The sequence below is a fragment of the Schistocerca americana genome, chromosome 5, assembly GCF_021461395.2.
Source record: "Schistocerca americana isolate TAMUIC-IGC-003095 chromosome 5, iqSchAmer2.1, whole genome shotgun sequence".
Classification (NCBI taxonomy): Eukaryota; Metazoa; Arthropoda; class Insecta; order Orthoptera; family Acrididae; genus Schistocerca; species Schistocerca americana.
In genome coordinates this window covers 326,866,902-326,880,269 of record NC_060123.1, presented here as the reverse complement: position 1 = coordinate 326,880,269, position 13,368 = coordinate 326,866,902, and the positions used below count along the sequence as shown (strand labels likewise).

The following is a 13,368-nucleotide window of genomic DNA, read 5'->3' as shown; positions in this document are numbered from 1 at the left end:
AGACTAGAAACACAGCTGCAAGTAAATCTATGCCCCCCCCCCCCCCCCACCCGCCCCCCCCCCCCCCACACACCCCAACACACACACACACACACACACACACACACACACACACACACGGGTTCAATCACAAGGTACCTCATAAGATTTCATCTATTGACATATTAACAGAATAATTGCAATATGTAGTTGCCAAGAAGTGTTACCCTATTTTTATTTGCAGGGATCAAACAAGAGCTTCCTGTTGCTGGTCGCCCAGCACCACTTCTACAAGAGCCGCGGTTTGGCGCTGGCCCTCAGCCTTATCGTAAGTAGGCAGTAGCCTTCTTACAAAGTATCAAATTGGCTTCAATACCACAGCTTTGTTTCAAGCACCAGTTCAAAAATACTCCTGAATACATGTCTGTTAGTTTGTATTACAGTGTCATTTAGGATACACACACACACACACACACACACACACACACACACACACTCTTTCCCACCGAATCTGTACAAAGTCTATAACGGGCAATATTTTGTGCTGTACCAAGATGTCTTGGAATGGAAAACAAACAAACCAGACACTTTTAGAGAAGGAAATATGGAGTTCACAGATGTGCGGGGAATATTAGTTTCTTTCTTCCTTGCTCATTAGGATTTTCAGGCTGAACTTTGTACTTATTGTCACTTAAGTTACCAAAATCCCCCGATTGTTTTGCTTGGTCTACCTAAATATTTCAGCTTTGGACATCTGTGGCATTTGAGAGGTACTAAATGGCCAGGTGATTTTTAGGATTTGGTGCGTTGATGTGAGGCTGCTGTAATGGAAAGGTTCTTCTCATATTTAAATTTCTTTGTGGTCAGTGTGTGTCTCCAGGTATATTAGATCCCCCACTATTCTTGAGGCCAACTCTTCAATGGTATGTGTCAGGAAATGTTACTGTCTGTGAATGTAAAGCATCTGCTGCAGCCTATGAATGTCATGCTTAGACGGCTAACTTGAAAAATTATCGTGCCGGCCATTGCACCAGTTGTACTTATTTTACCATGGAGATTTGCGTTATTTATTTTATTGTGTACTAAAATACAAAATGTGAACGCATATGGGGTAGGACAACACATCATTCCTTACTTCTAAGTGAATAACTACCAAAATCCAAATTTGTGTGGAGGGTTCTCTCTCTCTCTCTCTCTCTCTCTCTCTCTCTCTCCCTCTCTCCCTCCCCCCCCCTCTCCCTCTCCCCCCCCCCCCCCCCCTTCGCCACCCTCCATCCCCCCATCTTTGTCCTTACTTTCTGCTGCTGAACAGACACACAACCATGGTACACAATTACATGGAGTCTATATAACAGTTGTTCCTCAGTCCAGTTCGTTAATCTTTAAATAACCATCCTTACTACTTTAAAATTCGTTAAAGAACGTAAGATCAGGTTGCACCACCTTCACAGGAGGAGGAGATTGAAAACATATTCACACAATGGAGAATGTTAAAACAAAACCGATGGTACATATTCGTTATTAACGGAAGAGAAATTTAAAACAGTTCCCAAGTTTAGTGCGGGTTTCATAAAAACAATACATTGTTGGTCAGGAAACAGTACTAACCTGGTACAGTGCATTAACACTTCAATGAGCTGCACTAAGCTAGAAAAACACCATGGATGTTGAATGGCCAGTTTTCTGTCTAATTCAAACTTCTGCTGGTGAGATACAAATCTTTGATGCTCTTGCAGGGTGTATACGCCCCGGGAAATCTGGGAAAAACCCAGGAATTTTTTCATCTGGGTGAAAATCCAGAAAGTATTCAGAATTCTGGGAATTTATCATGGCTTTAATTTTGACTGGTAAGAACTAACACACTAACAAAGAATGTCACTGTATCCCGCTACTGCAGAATACTGCAGCAATAAAACATATACAAGAAAAATACCAAAATTAAACTTCATTTGCAAAGGAAATGTGCCATTTACACCACCAACATTTGCACACAAGTGTCTGCCAACAACAGAATGTGTCGAAGACTGCCTTATGCAGTGCTTCATGACAACAAACTGCTTCCGATGAGCTTGACATCACAACTATTTGTACCAGGTTTGTTTGAGCGGTTGCCAGTGGGCTTGCTTGTATGTGCAGTTCAGTCGCATATGAACAATACCTTCTCCCGCTTCTCTGGCTACTTGAAGCCACATGCTAACCAGAAAAATTTCTTATGGCGCGCCCAATCTGCCGCATTCACGAATGCACAGAGCAATCTGAGTTGTACTGGGAAGGGGGGTAGCCTCCACATGACCCATGTTTACTTTTAGTGATTTTGCTGTTACCTCTTTGTGTATAGCTTCCAGCTCAAATGAAAACAAAAAGGAGTTGTGACCAGGAGCTATCAAGTGAATTGAAATATATTCACATAACTATGGAAGATTGAAATATATTATTAGTTTCAGTTTTATTTCATTTCCACATTTTTGGCAGTCAAGTAGAAATTGCCTGGCAGCACAATAGTTAGTTTTGTCTGTTTGCTAAAGAAATTTGACTTTTATTAATCTTTTCAGCTGAGGCAGTCAATTCATTTGAAACGAAGAATTTCATTCCACAGTATAGGCTAATTCCTCCTGTTCACTGAATTTCAAGTGCACGTTTTCATCTTCTGGCATGTATGGCATTTCACCATAATACAAAACCAAGCATGGGATAGAACGGTGCTGGTATTCCAAGAAATTTACATCCCTAAAACTGCATGAAAAGCTTAATATCAGGCTGGGGCCTATGTCATTGTGAATTTGGACATCCGAATGTGCACTTCAAGCAGACTTATACAATTTAATATGGTTTATGAACTTTGGATGCTCTTGGAGTATCCTCTGATGTCCTGTTTGATTAATGCAAGATACCTTAATGCTTTATACTTGCGAACATTTGGGCTTTCTGCACTATCGTAGCTGCACAAGCACGGTAACACCTGTTTCCTGGCACTCTATGATGACTGCTGAAACGAACCTATTTCTACAAGGTCTCAGGACAATATTGCAAATGATGAAAAGCGTTACTTTCAAAGCAAATTTCCTTTTAAGTTACATACGAGAATGTGTGATGAATTTCTTAAATAGCAGAGAATTTGACTCTCATTTACAACTTAACATTTTGAGGATCGGCCACTTCGACTAATTTTGAGGCCAGAAGACCAGACATTTGTCATTATTTTAAATTTTGCTGGCACATTTGTATGATATATCTTCCCAGTGTTGTATAAAATATTAACCATCCAAAGGGCTGATAAGTTTTACAGCTCAGTGGGAAAGTATACTGTCACTTAACATGGGAAATGTTTTTGCAGCCGAGACTGTAATACATTTTTAAAATACTTTTAGCCAGACTGTTGTTTCTACACAAGAAATGTTTTCAAAACTTAAAGATAATTAATTTTTTATCCTATGTATACAACTCAGACCTCAATTCCTAATCAGTATTAACAAGAAACAAATTATTCGGTGTCTCATATCAGATTTGAAACTCCCTTGGTTGTCCCTGGATGACTGTATTGCTTTCACAATGATTGGTTAATCCAAAAATTTATAGTCTCTTGCTGGTTAAGGGCAGTATGGAAAGTTTTTAATTCTGAAAGTTGTAGAGTGTTAATGTTGTTGTGAATTTATTAAAGGTGCTGTGCTGTGCTTACATTTTTATCCAGAATTATTTTCATTATATGGTCCCTTTCATGTCTCGTGTGAAGGTGAGTTGCATAAGAAATGTGGTAAGCCATCTACAGATATTTTGTTTTATCAGATCATAAAATGTTTGTTATTAATGTCTTTCCTTGTTAACTTCTGTTGGGTATTTTCTCATCAGTCGTTGTACGTTTGCTTTGCTAGTGGTGGTGACCAGCAAGACATCGTGGTAATTTGGAACATCTTGGGAAGAGAAGAGAGGGAGATCCTGTCAGATCAAAGTGTGAAAGGGGGTAATTTGTGGGTGGTCTAGAAAGAGCCAGAATGGATTTAAAGTAACTAAACATTTTGGGTGGGGGAGGGGGGGTGGTGGCTGTGCACTTCCTTTAAACTGAGTCACTCCGGAATCTTCACATATTCATAATTTGAGATGGTTAAGTTTTTAAGCTTTGAATCTTAGCTTGGCTCCATTTTGTCTCTAAATTTGCAGATATTTGTATCTGAATGCTATAATCTGACTATGTACAATGTGGATTTATTCTTCTAGGAGAAGAAATTTCATGTAAATGTAGGACCTTTCAAAATATCTTACAGGTTTAGGCCTTAAATGTATTTGAGCAGTAAAATTTAATCATAATTTGACATAACTCAGTTCGCAGACAATCCAGAGATTTTGTCTGTCTGTCTGTCTGTCTGTCTGTCTGTCTGTCTGTCTGTCTGTGTGTGTGTGTGTGTGTGTGTGTGTGTGTGTGTGTGTTTTTAAGTTGTTGACTTCAGAGTAAGTTAATTAAGGAAATAGAATCAAAGCCTGAGAATTTAAGAGGGAGCTTTAGGCAACATTTGTCTGTAACAAGGGAAGGGAATACAGATGTGTGGGTGGCTTTGAAAGGTCCAGTAGTGAAGGCAGCAAATAATCAAATGGTAAAAAGGTAAGGCCTAATCTAAGTCCTTGAGTATCACTGGAAATTTCTGATTTAATTGGTGAAATGAGAAAATATAAAATGAAGCAGGCAGAAGGGAATAGACTTTTAAGAAATGAAAATATCAGTAAGTGCAAAACGGCTAAGCAAGAGTGGTTGGAAGGCAAATGAAAGGCTTTAGAAACACCTATAGAGGTGGATACCACCTATAGAAAAATTAAGGGCTCTTTTTCAGAAAAGAACAGAAACTGTATAAATATAAAGACGTTGGGTGGCAAGCCAGTTCTAAGCAAAGAAGGGAAGGGTAGAAGGAATATGTAAAAGGGCTCTGTAAGAGAGAAATCAACTTTGAATCAGTGTGCAGGAAGTGAAGTAGTACATGAAGATGAAGTGGGAGATGCGATACTGTGAGAACAATTTGCCAAAGCACTGAAAAACCTGAACAAAGCCCGTGGAGCAGATACCATTTCCTCTGAATTATTGAGATCCATGGGAGGCACTCATGGAAAAAAAAAAATCCATATGATGTTGGCAAATACATGCAAACTTCAGGAACAATAACAGTTCCTGTTCCCAAGAAAGCAGGTGCTGACAGGTGTGAATATTACCAAACTGTCAGTTTAATGTGTCATGGTTGCCAAATTCTAACACAAATTATTTTAGGAGAATGAAAAAAGCTGTAGAAAGCAAACTTCCGGAAAATCAGTTTGAGATCAGATTCAGGTAGGAACATCTAGGATATACTGGCCCTATGAATTAGTCTAGAAGGTAGTTTTGCTTCTCTGCAACCTATGTTTATAACATTTGTAGATTTAGAGAAAGCTGTTGACAATGGTGACTGGATTACTCTCTTTGATATTCTGTTTGTAGCTGTGACGAACACAGGGGAGCAAAAGGCTATATACACCTTCTAGAGAGACCACTGTAGTTAAGAGTCAAAGGGTGTGAAAGAGAAGCATTGGTTGACATGAGACAAGGTCGTAACTTATCCCTGATGTTATTAAAGATGTATGTCGAGCAGGCAATGAAGGAAACAAGAGAAAAATTTGGAGAAGGGAGAAGAAATAAAAAGTGAGAGGTTTGCAGACAACATTGTAATTTATCAGAGACAGCAAAAGACTTGGCAGAGCAGCTGAATGGAATAGATAGTGTTTTGAAGAGATATTTTAAGATCAACCTTTAAAAAATTGAAACAAGGGTAATGCAGTGTAGCCGAATTAAATTGAACACTGCTGAGAGAACTAGATTAGGAAATGACACTGAAAATAGTGGAAGAGTTTTGCTGGTGATGACCGAAGTAAAGAAATACAGATTGGCTGTAGCAAGGAAACCTTTCCTGGAAAGGAGGAATTAGTTTACCTAAAATAAACTTAGGTGAGAGAAGTCTTTTTTGAAGGTATGTCTGAGTGTAGCCTTGTATGGAGATGAAACTTATGTAATAAGCAGTTGAGATATGAAGAGGGCAGAAACTTCTAAAGTGTAATGTTACAGAAGAATGCTGAAGATAACTGAGTGAATTGTATATATCAGATCAGGGTGTACTGAATTGAAAAGGGGGTGGGGGTGAGTTTATGGCACAATTTGGCTAAAAGAATGTATGTTATGTGATAGGACACTCAGAGGCATCAAGGAATTGTCAACTTGGTATAGGAGAGAAATGGAGGTAAAGGAGGATAATGGTGGTAGAGGGGAAGCCAAGGAATGACTATTGTAAGCAGGTTCAAATGTATGTTATGGAGATAGAGGCTTGCACAGGATAGCTTAGCATGTAGAAGATAAGTTTTTGGACTTAACGGTGATGACAGTCTTTAATCAATGTGTCATAGGTGCCGCAGTCTGCATCTTTCATGTTCCCACAAGCTGAATAATGCCATTACAGCATTAATGGCTGTGAGAAGTAGATTACAAAAATAAAAAAATGCTTTTTTCTTTTTTTTTTAAATCGCACTATTACAACTTAATCTCGTGTTTATTTTTTATGGAGTGTTTCTCAGAAAGCTTGTCTTTGTCTGCCATTGACAACTACTTTGAGACTTGCTTGCCAAATGGAAAGCTGTAGTGTGTTTAGATAGACATTTCTGTGGTTTTAGGCAGAAAACTTCCCTTTTTCTTCCTTTCGCAGTTATCTAACAATTAATGTCAAAGAATTTTTGCTGGTAATGCTGTTGGAATCACAGCACCACCTCTTCATGTAACAAACCTGAAAGACAGTTTGAGAACATAGGTACAAAATTAATGTGCATCAATTTTTAATTTAAAGTATTAGTGATATTAAGATGGTACCTTTCTGAATTTTGCATATACTATTATGGCAAGGTTGTTGAGTCTCACAGTGGATGGTTGATGACAGAGTAGTATCATTGAATGGTTTGTTGTTGTTGCTGTTGTTGTTGTTGTTGTTGTTAGAATGCATTTACCTATGATAAGACTTCATAAAAAACATTGTGGTTGTCTTAAAGACAAAATATATGCTCATTTAATATCAGAATAAGTATGCAGTGGTCAAACACTGGAATATCCAGGATGGAATGTAACAGTGTTATGAGAAGGAAAGTTGCTACTCACAAGGTGACAAGAGACACACAGGAAAGAAGAGAAAGAGGATGAACATTAAGAATAGTGATGCAAAAGAAATTAGTAACAAAGGTGACGAGAAACAACTTCCCTTCTCATAATATTGTAAGTATGCAGTTGGATTGATTTTCTACCTAACACAATTCAGTAAATTGGTATTAATAGAGACCTCATGAAAAAAGTGTGGTGTACCTCAAGAAAATGCAGATACATAGCTGCTAAGTCATATATGTATAAATGCTTAGGTGTACAGTGTTTTTGCTCTTGGAGTTAGTCAGCAAAGTAAGGAAACTTAAAACAGTGAAAAGGTGAACAGAGAACTCTAAACATAAATGAAGATGTAATATGATTAATGTAAAATAACGAAAATAACTGTCACCTATTTGAGTGCAGCAATTCAGCCAAACTTGTCTATTACCTACAAGAATGCTTGAAAATAATAAGCTGATACAAATGTTAATGTCTAGGTGGAGTCTAAAGATAGTCACATTCTGTTCTGCATGTACTGTTCTATACAGCCATATTTTTCATGCACATTACCAGTGTTGGTGGAAGTACTGCAAGAAGTTATTCCCTATAACTCGTACATTACTGTCTTGTTAATATTCTGATTGTCAAGTTTTTAGTTGGTCTTTATTGAAGCTAACCAGACCAAACAAGAGAGTTTGTTCGGCCTTCATTGATGGATTCATATATGTGTAGGTGGGGATGGAATGCGAGGTGGTGGCGGTGGTGGTGGTGGAGGTGGTGGTATCCCACCATATGCGCCTGTTCCTCCTGATCGCTACGATGATGGTTATCAGAATGGACCTGGTTCTGGTCCATATCCTGACCATTATCCAGAGCGCTACCAGCCTGTTGACAGGTAATAATAATTATATAATTCCAGATTATGTTTATAACTTTTTAGTACTGTACATTACTCTTACGTAACTGTTTTGGTAGAAAAAATAGATCCTGAAATAACTTAAGTGAATTGTAAAAAAATTGTTAACATGAAATCTGTTAGCGTCTAATAGAGTAATTTTCTTTATACGTGTAACAAAATGTAACAATTACAGATATGCTCTGAAACCCGATTATGGAAGAGAGCCAATTCATCCAGCTCCTCCAAGACCAGGATTTGGGCCACCAGCATTGGCACAGACACCAGGTGGACCTGCTCCTGCGGTGCCACAGCAAGGCTCTGTGATGATGGTTTATGGGTTGAATCTTGAAAAAGTCAATGCAGAAAAGCTCTTCAATTTGTTTTGCCTTTATGGCAATGTTTTGAGGGTATGCACACATTTTTTTTTTTTTGTCGTAAATAAAAGTGTAAACTGGTATGGTAGTACGTTTCTAGGTGTTACATAGGGTCTGTTCAAATCTACAGGCAGTCAAAGCCTTGAACATCATTGTAATTTAGGTAAAGATTCCTGATCAGCATGTGACTGATACCATTCAGTATTTGCTTAAGCCCACATTTCCTCAGCCTTGAATGCTGTCTGATGGTGATCTGCTGTCTGAAAATGCTAACATAAGCATGATTTTTCTGTTGGGTGTGGTGTTGTGGGAAGGGGGTTTGTGTATGTAACCAAGCCAGGTAAACCAGTAGTTCATATGCTATGCATGAAGTGAAAGCAAGTGGCTAACTTCTCATATTAATAAGAATATGTGTGTTTGATAATATTTAGTTGTGTAACAGCTGTGTTCCATAACACACTAAAAGTTGTAGATATGTGCGTATTGGCTTCTGTACTCTTTAATAGGGCAAAGCGATGTTCTCTGCAATTCTGAGGTCTTCCGTGAACACGTAGCTTGACACTACTGAGAAGCCACATTAAAAATTATCACCTCGTGCTAAATTTGCGTTCTAATTTGAATGGGTTTGTTGAATATAATTGGACAATGTTGGCTAATAGAATACAGCTATTACAATTTTTCAAATTGTATGTGACCTTTTTTTATGTCTCTTCTGGATATATTTACAGATCAAATTCTTGAAAACAAAAGAGGGATGTGCAATGATCCAAATGGGTGATGGTTTGGCAGTAGAACGATGCATTCACAATTTGAACAATGTTCCTCTTCTGGGCTCCAGACTGCAGTTAGGGTAAGAGATAGTGTGAAGTTTATTTCATATCTGTTTTTTGTATGTTTCTCAAATTACTCAATGTGTTAACTACTGTTAGGTTCTCCAAGCAAGCATTTTTGAGTGATGTGCAAAACCCTCATCCACTACCAGACAAGACCCCTTCTTTCAAAGATTTTATGGGGAACAAAAACAACAGGTTCATTAATCCAGCCATGGCCAGTAAGAACAGGATACAACCACCCTCAAAGGTAAAGGCATTCGTTACGAAATATTATTAGACAAATCTTGATTGAAAATTACTTGGGCTCTAAGTTCTTGAAAAACAAACTTTTTAATTTTAGTTAATCTCTTTCAGATATTGCATTTCTTCAATACACCTCCAAATTTGTCTGAAGATACACTGAACAAAGTATTTGAGGAAAATGGTGTTCCACCACCTAAGACAGTTAAACTTTTTCCTCTTAAAAGTAAGTACTATTTCTAAACACAATTTTTGTAAGAGTATAATAATGCAATCAGGCCTAGAAGTCGGATGATGACTGATAGTCATCATACCAAAAAAGTGATCTGTAGATGCCTATTGACCCAACTTCAGTGGAACCTAAATGTGTGCAATACTTTGTGAGAACATCTCTGGCTTCCATCTGCTTCTCAGTCCTTCCAAAGAACCGTGAAGACAATGATGGTGAATGTATCTTATACGTATATTCGGTGACAGCAGAACACACACAAAACTGTTGTGATTGGCAAGCTTTCGGAGCCAGTGGCTGCTCCTCCAGGCAGATCGGTTGAATGGAAAGGAAGAAGGGTGAAGGAAAAGGACTGGAGAGGTCTAGGAAAAGGGGTAGATTTTGGGAAAGTCATCCAGAACTGCACATCAGGGGAGACTTACCATACGGGATGAGAAGGAAAGATTGACTGTTGGAGACTGCATCGGCCTCACTATTGAATGATTTTGTTGTTCGTATATATTTACAGTGTCATCCTGCTTCTATGTTCCTGGAATTAATGTTTTCTCACCATTTACGACATTTTTTTATTGCTCCCATCAGATTTACTGTGTTAACAATGTTAATTTGCTCCTGATTTTGTGGTAATATATTCATAATTTTCTTAACATATGTGGTTTTTGAAAAAATGTTTGTGGAGGAAAAGAAAGGGGGCGTAATTGATGTATACCAATGCTGATGTTGGGTTGACTGTCTAGTAGTGTTTACAAATGTTACATGGTCAGGTTTCTTGACACCAGGGCACTTTGCTCAGCACATCTTCTCAGTGTGGTGGCAGGTGTGAGTGTTTAGTTTTCTTTGAATAAAAGTATTATGACAGATTGCAACCATTTTCACAATGTCCACTTTAGCACTAGTTGACGCATTTGCTCACTCTGTTTTGCTCAAATGTTTTCTACTTCAAACACAGCACCAGTTACGTAGATTCTCATGCTTGGCAAGATGTGTTTTGAGAATTTATTCCTGTCGAGTGCAAATATTTACGTAACTATTTTCTGTCATGTTTCACAAATAAACAATAAAAGTGTTGTTTTGTGGGTGTGGTGCGCGTGTGACAGGAGGCAATGTACCTTATAACCTCAAGAAGACTATTACAATGAGACGCGGAAAACCACACAAAATACTTACGTAAATGTTTTCATTTCAGGTCCAGAATAAGCCCTTGAAACACATCATACTAAGCATGAAAAAATATATATGTAGCTGGTGCAATATTCCATTATTTAAATAATGGACAGTTGTGGGCTTCCCAAAAAGTTTGATTATGATGTATCAAATTAATTCTAATGCTTCTAGTTCCCAGGCAGTTATCAGTTCCTGTTAAATAAGCAACTTCTGTAAGGTAGTAAAAAAAGTCCCTGATGAGGATGTTTATACCTATTATGTACTTGTACATACAGTACAAAAATGGAAATGGAATCCTATGCGTAATTTTTACCGGTGAAAAAGTTGTTTCTCCACATTTTACACAATTTTTTAAGTCCTTTGAAAAGTGTAGGTATTTTTAAAGGGAATTTTAGGATCAGAAAACTTCTACATTTGGTTAAGTGCATACATTATACAGGTTAATGCTCGTGAATTTAATAGAAAACATTTAATTCCTAGGCACAAAATTGTCAACCTACAAAGAATATCATTACAATTATCGATGACCTAGTTAATACGATAGCTGTGAAAAATATAGGAAATATGGTTTACTTCTTTGTAAGTGCCTAATGAATATCATAGCCCTGGAAATTTACAGCAAATTTTAAAACTCTCCCATTTCTCCACAGAAACAGGATCACCTAGTTTTTCTATTTGGTGACGGTTAGTAAGACTCGTCCTCTGTCCTGGGATATTGCAACTGGAATCTGGTGAAAATTTCTAATGAAATGAACTTAAAACCATACTCCGGGAGCCAGTTCCTCAGTGCAACCAAACATATTATTATTATTTGGTTGGAAATTCACTAGAAGCCAGTCCCCTGGTTTAAGATCATTGAAACTACCACCATGGTTTTCATCCTGTTCAATCGTCGGACAAATCTTTAGTGGAATACTGTCCATCTTCGCCACTACCACTGGAATTCTGGGATGCCAGCTGTTTCCTTTTCGTGTTGGTTTTCATGACATCATTGTTTTTCATTTAATACAGGAAAAGAGATTTCTTTTGCCTGAGATATTTTGTCTTCAGTTCTGGCACTGACAACACTTTTCCTGACTCAATTTCTATTTCTCTTTTCCTTTTTTGGCACCTGGTAATTTTTTGTATCTCATTCCCTGGAGAACTGTCATGACTGCATCTCGCTCCAATAATGGCGTGGGCTGAGATTCTGGGGAGACTGCCTTAAAAGATTGTGATGCTAGTCTTAGTACCTTTCGTGGTTTGAGTGGAAAAATTCTACAGGCCCAGAATAAAGGCATTAAGTTGGCAAGTGTACTGGGATTGGTCTTGTCTATCAACTCACTAGGAAGAACAAGAAGCAAATGTGTGAAATTCAGAGGGAGGCAGTTGAATTGAATTTTGTGATCCTCACACATTTCTAGCACCTCTCCTGAAATATAGGAAGACAGATTGTCACCCAGCACTATTTTCACTCGTTGGTTTCTGTCCTAGGGTATTACAGTAGCATGCAACCTATCTTTCAATGAAACTCATCAAACCATCTAGTGTGACCTGTTACCTATTTCCAAGAGGCCTTCCTTACGTCAAAATATCCCAAATACGTTCAGATTTATAAAAGCCATAAGCAGGCAGGAGTTTGCCATTGGCCGTAGAAGCAAACAACACACTGGTTGCTGATTTCTAAAGAGTCTGTTAATCTCTCTGGATACTTGGTTCTTCATTTGAAAATACAGTTTTCTCATTAGGTTCATCACCGAAATTGGCTTCATTGTAATTCAGACTATTAGAAAGGCTGATGCACTCCTTTTTTCTGGGCCTTCAAAATAGTTGACGTAGTTAATAACTATGCAACTGCAATGCAAATAATAAAAATAATTATTTTGAATAATTTCAAACTGAGGAAATAAAAATTCCTTCATAAAACAGAAATCATAGAATCAGTAGTCACTAAATATTCAAAATCTACATTATTGTGCCTTTGCCCTCTTAGCATGAACATTTCTTGTGATTGTTGTTGAAGCAGGGCATTTGGGCAAATGGAAACATTACATTCACTCTCATCTACAATTCAGTATTCCATTCGTTTTTGTCAAGCTAATTTTTTGCTAATACGCAAATGCTGAATTTTGAAAATGGATATTCCCACACTGAAACTGTAGCAGATTTTTTTCTTTCTGCATGTCTCCCCATTGTATGGTCTCTCAAGGTAGTTAATGGAATTCTATATTCCTGCACAGCATTTCTTTCCGACACTGCATTTTCCTGTATATATTCAATTGCTTTGGCAAAATATGGATAGTTAGACATTATCACCTACTGCATTACAGAGATGAGACAATGAAAGTACGGAAATCACGGCAAGAAAGCTATGGTTTTCACGGTGTAATCAGTGCAGCTGTTCTGCCTTATCAGATCGCTGGTTGACTCTGTACTGGAGTTTATCACAAGTTTCAGTGACATTGAAAAAATAGTTTTGTTCTAGTATTTTGTTGAACTGAAAATCCTGATTATAGAAAAAGGTTGTTTTGTTTTTCAGTACA

The 13,368-nt window shown here is 37.8% G+C and overlaps 1 protein-coding gene across 3 annotated transcripts in view; it reads left to right on the top strand.

Moving 5' to 3' along the window:
- Window positions 1-13,368, top strand: part of LOC124615954 (heterogeneous nuclear ribonucleoprotein L) — a 187,014-nt gene that overhangs the window by 147,312 nt on the left and 26,334 nt on the right. For 2 of the 3 annotated variants that reach the window (XM_047144156.1, XM_047144155.1), the window contains exons 7-12: window positions 224-307; window positions 7,841-8,003; window positions 8,200-8,413; window positions 9,109-9,230; window positions 9,310-9,460; window positions 9,568-9,679. In XM_047144156.1, the coding sequence (XP_047000112.1) occupies window positions 224-307; window positions 7,841-8,003; window positions 8,200-8,413; window positions 9,109-9,230; window positions 9,310-9,460; window positions 9,568-9,679 (846 nt within the window). The remainder of the gene's footprint in view (window positions 1-223; window positions 308-7,840; window positions 8,004-8,199; window positions 8,414-9,108; window positions 9,231-9,309; window positions 9,461-9,567; window positions 9,680-13,368) is intronic. The other variant, XM_047144158.1, reaches the window with a different exon arrangement.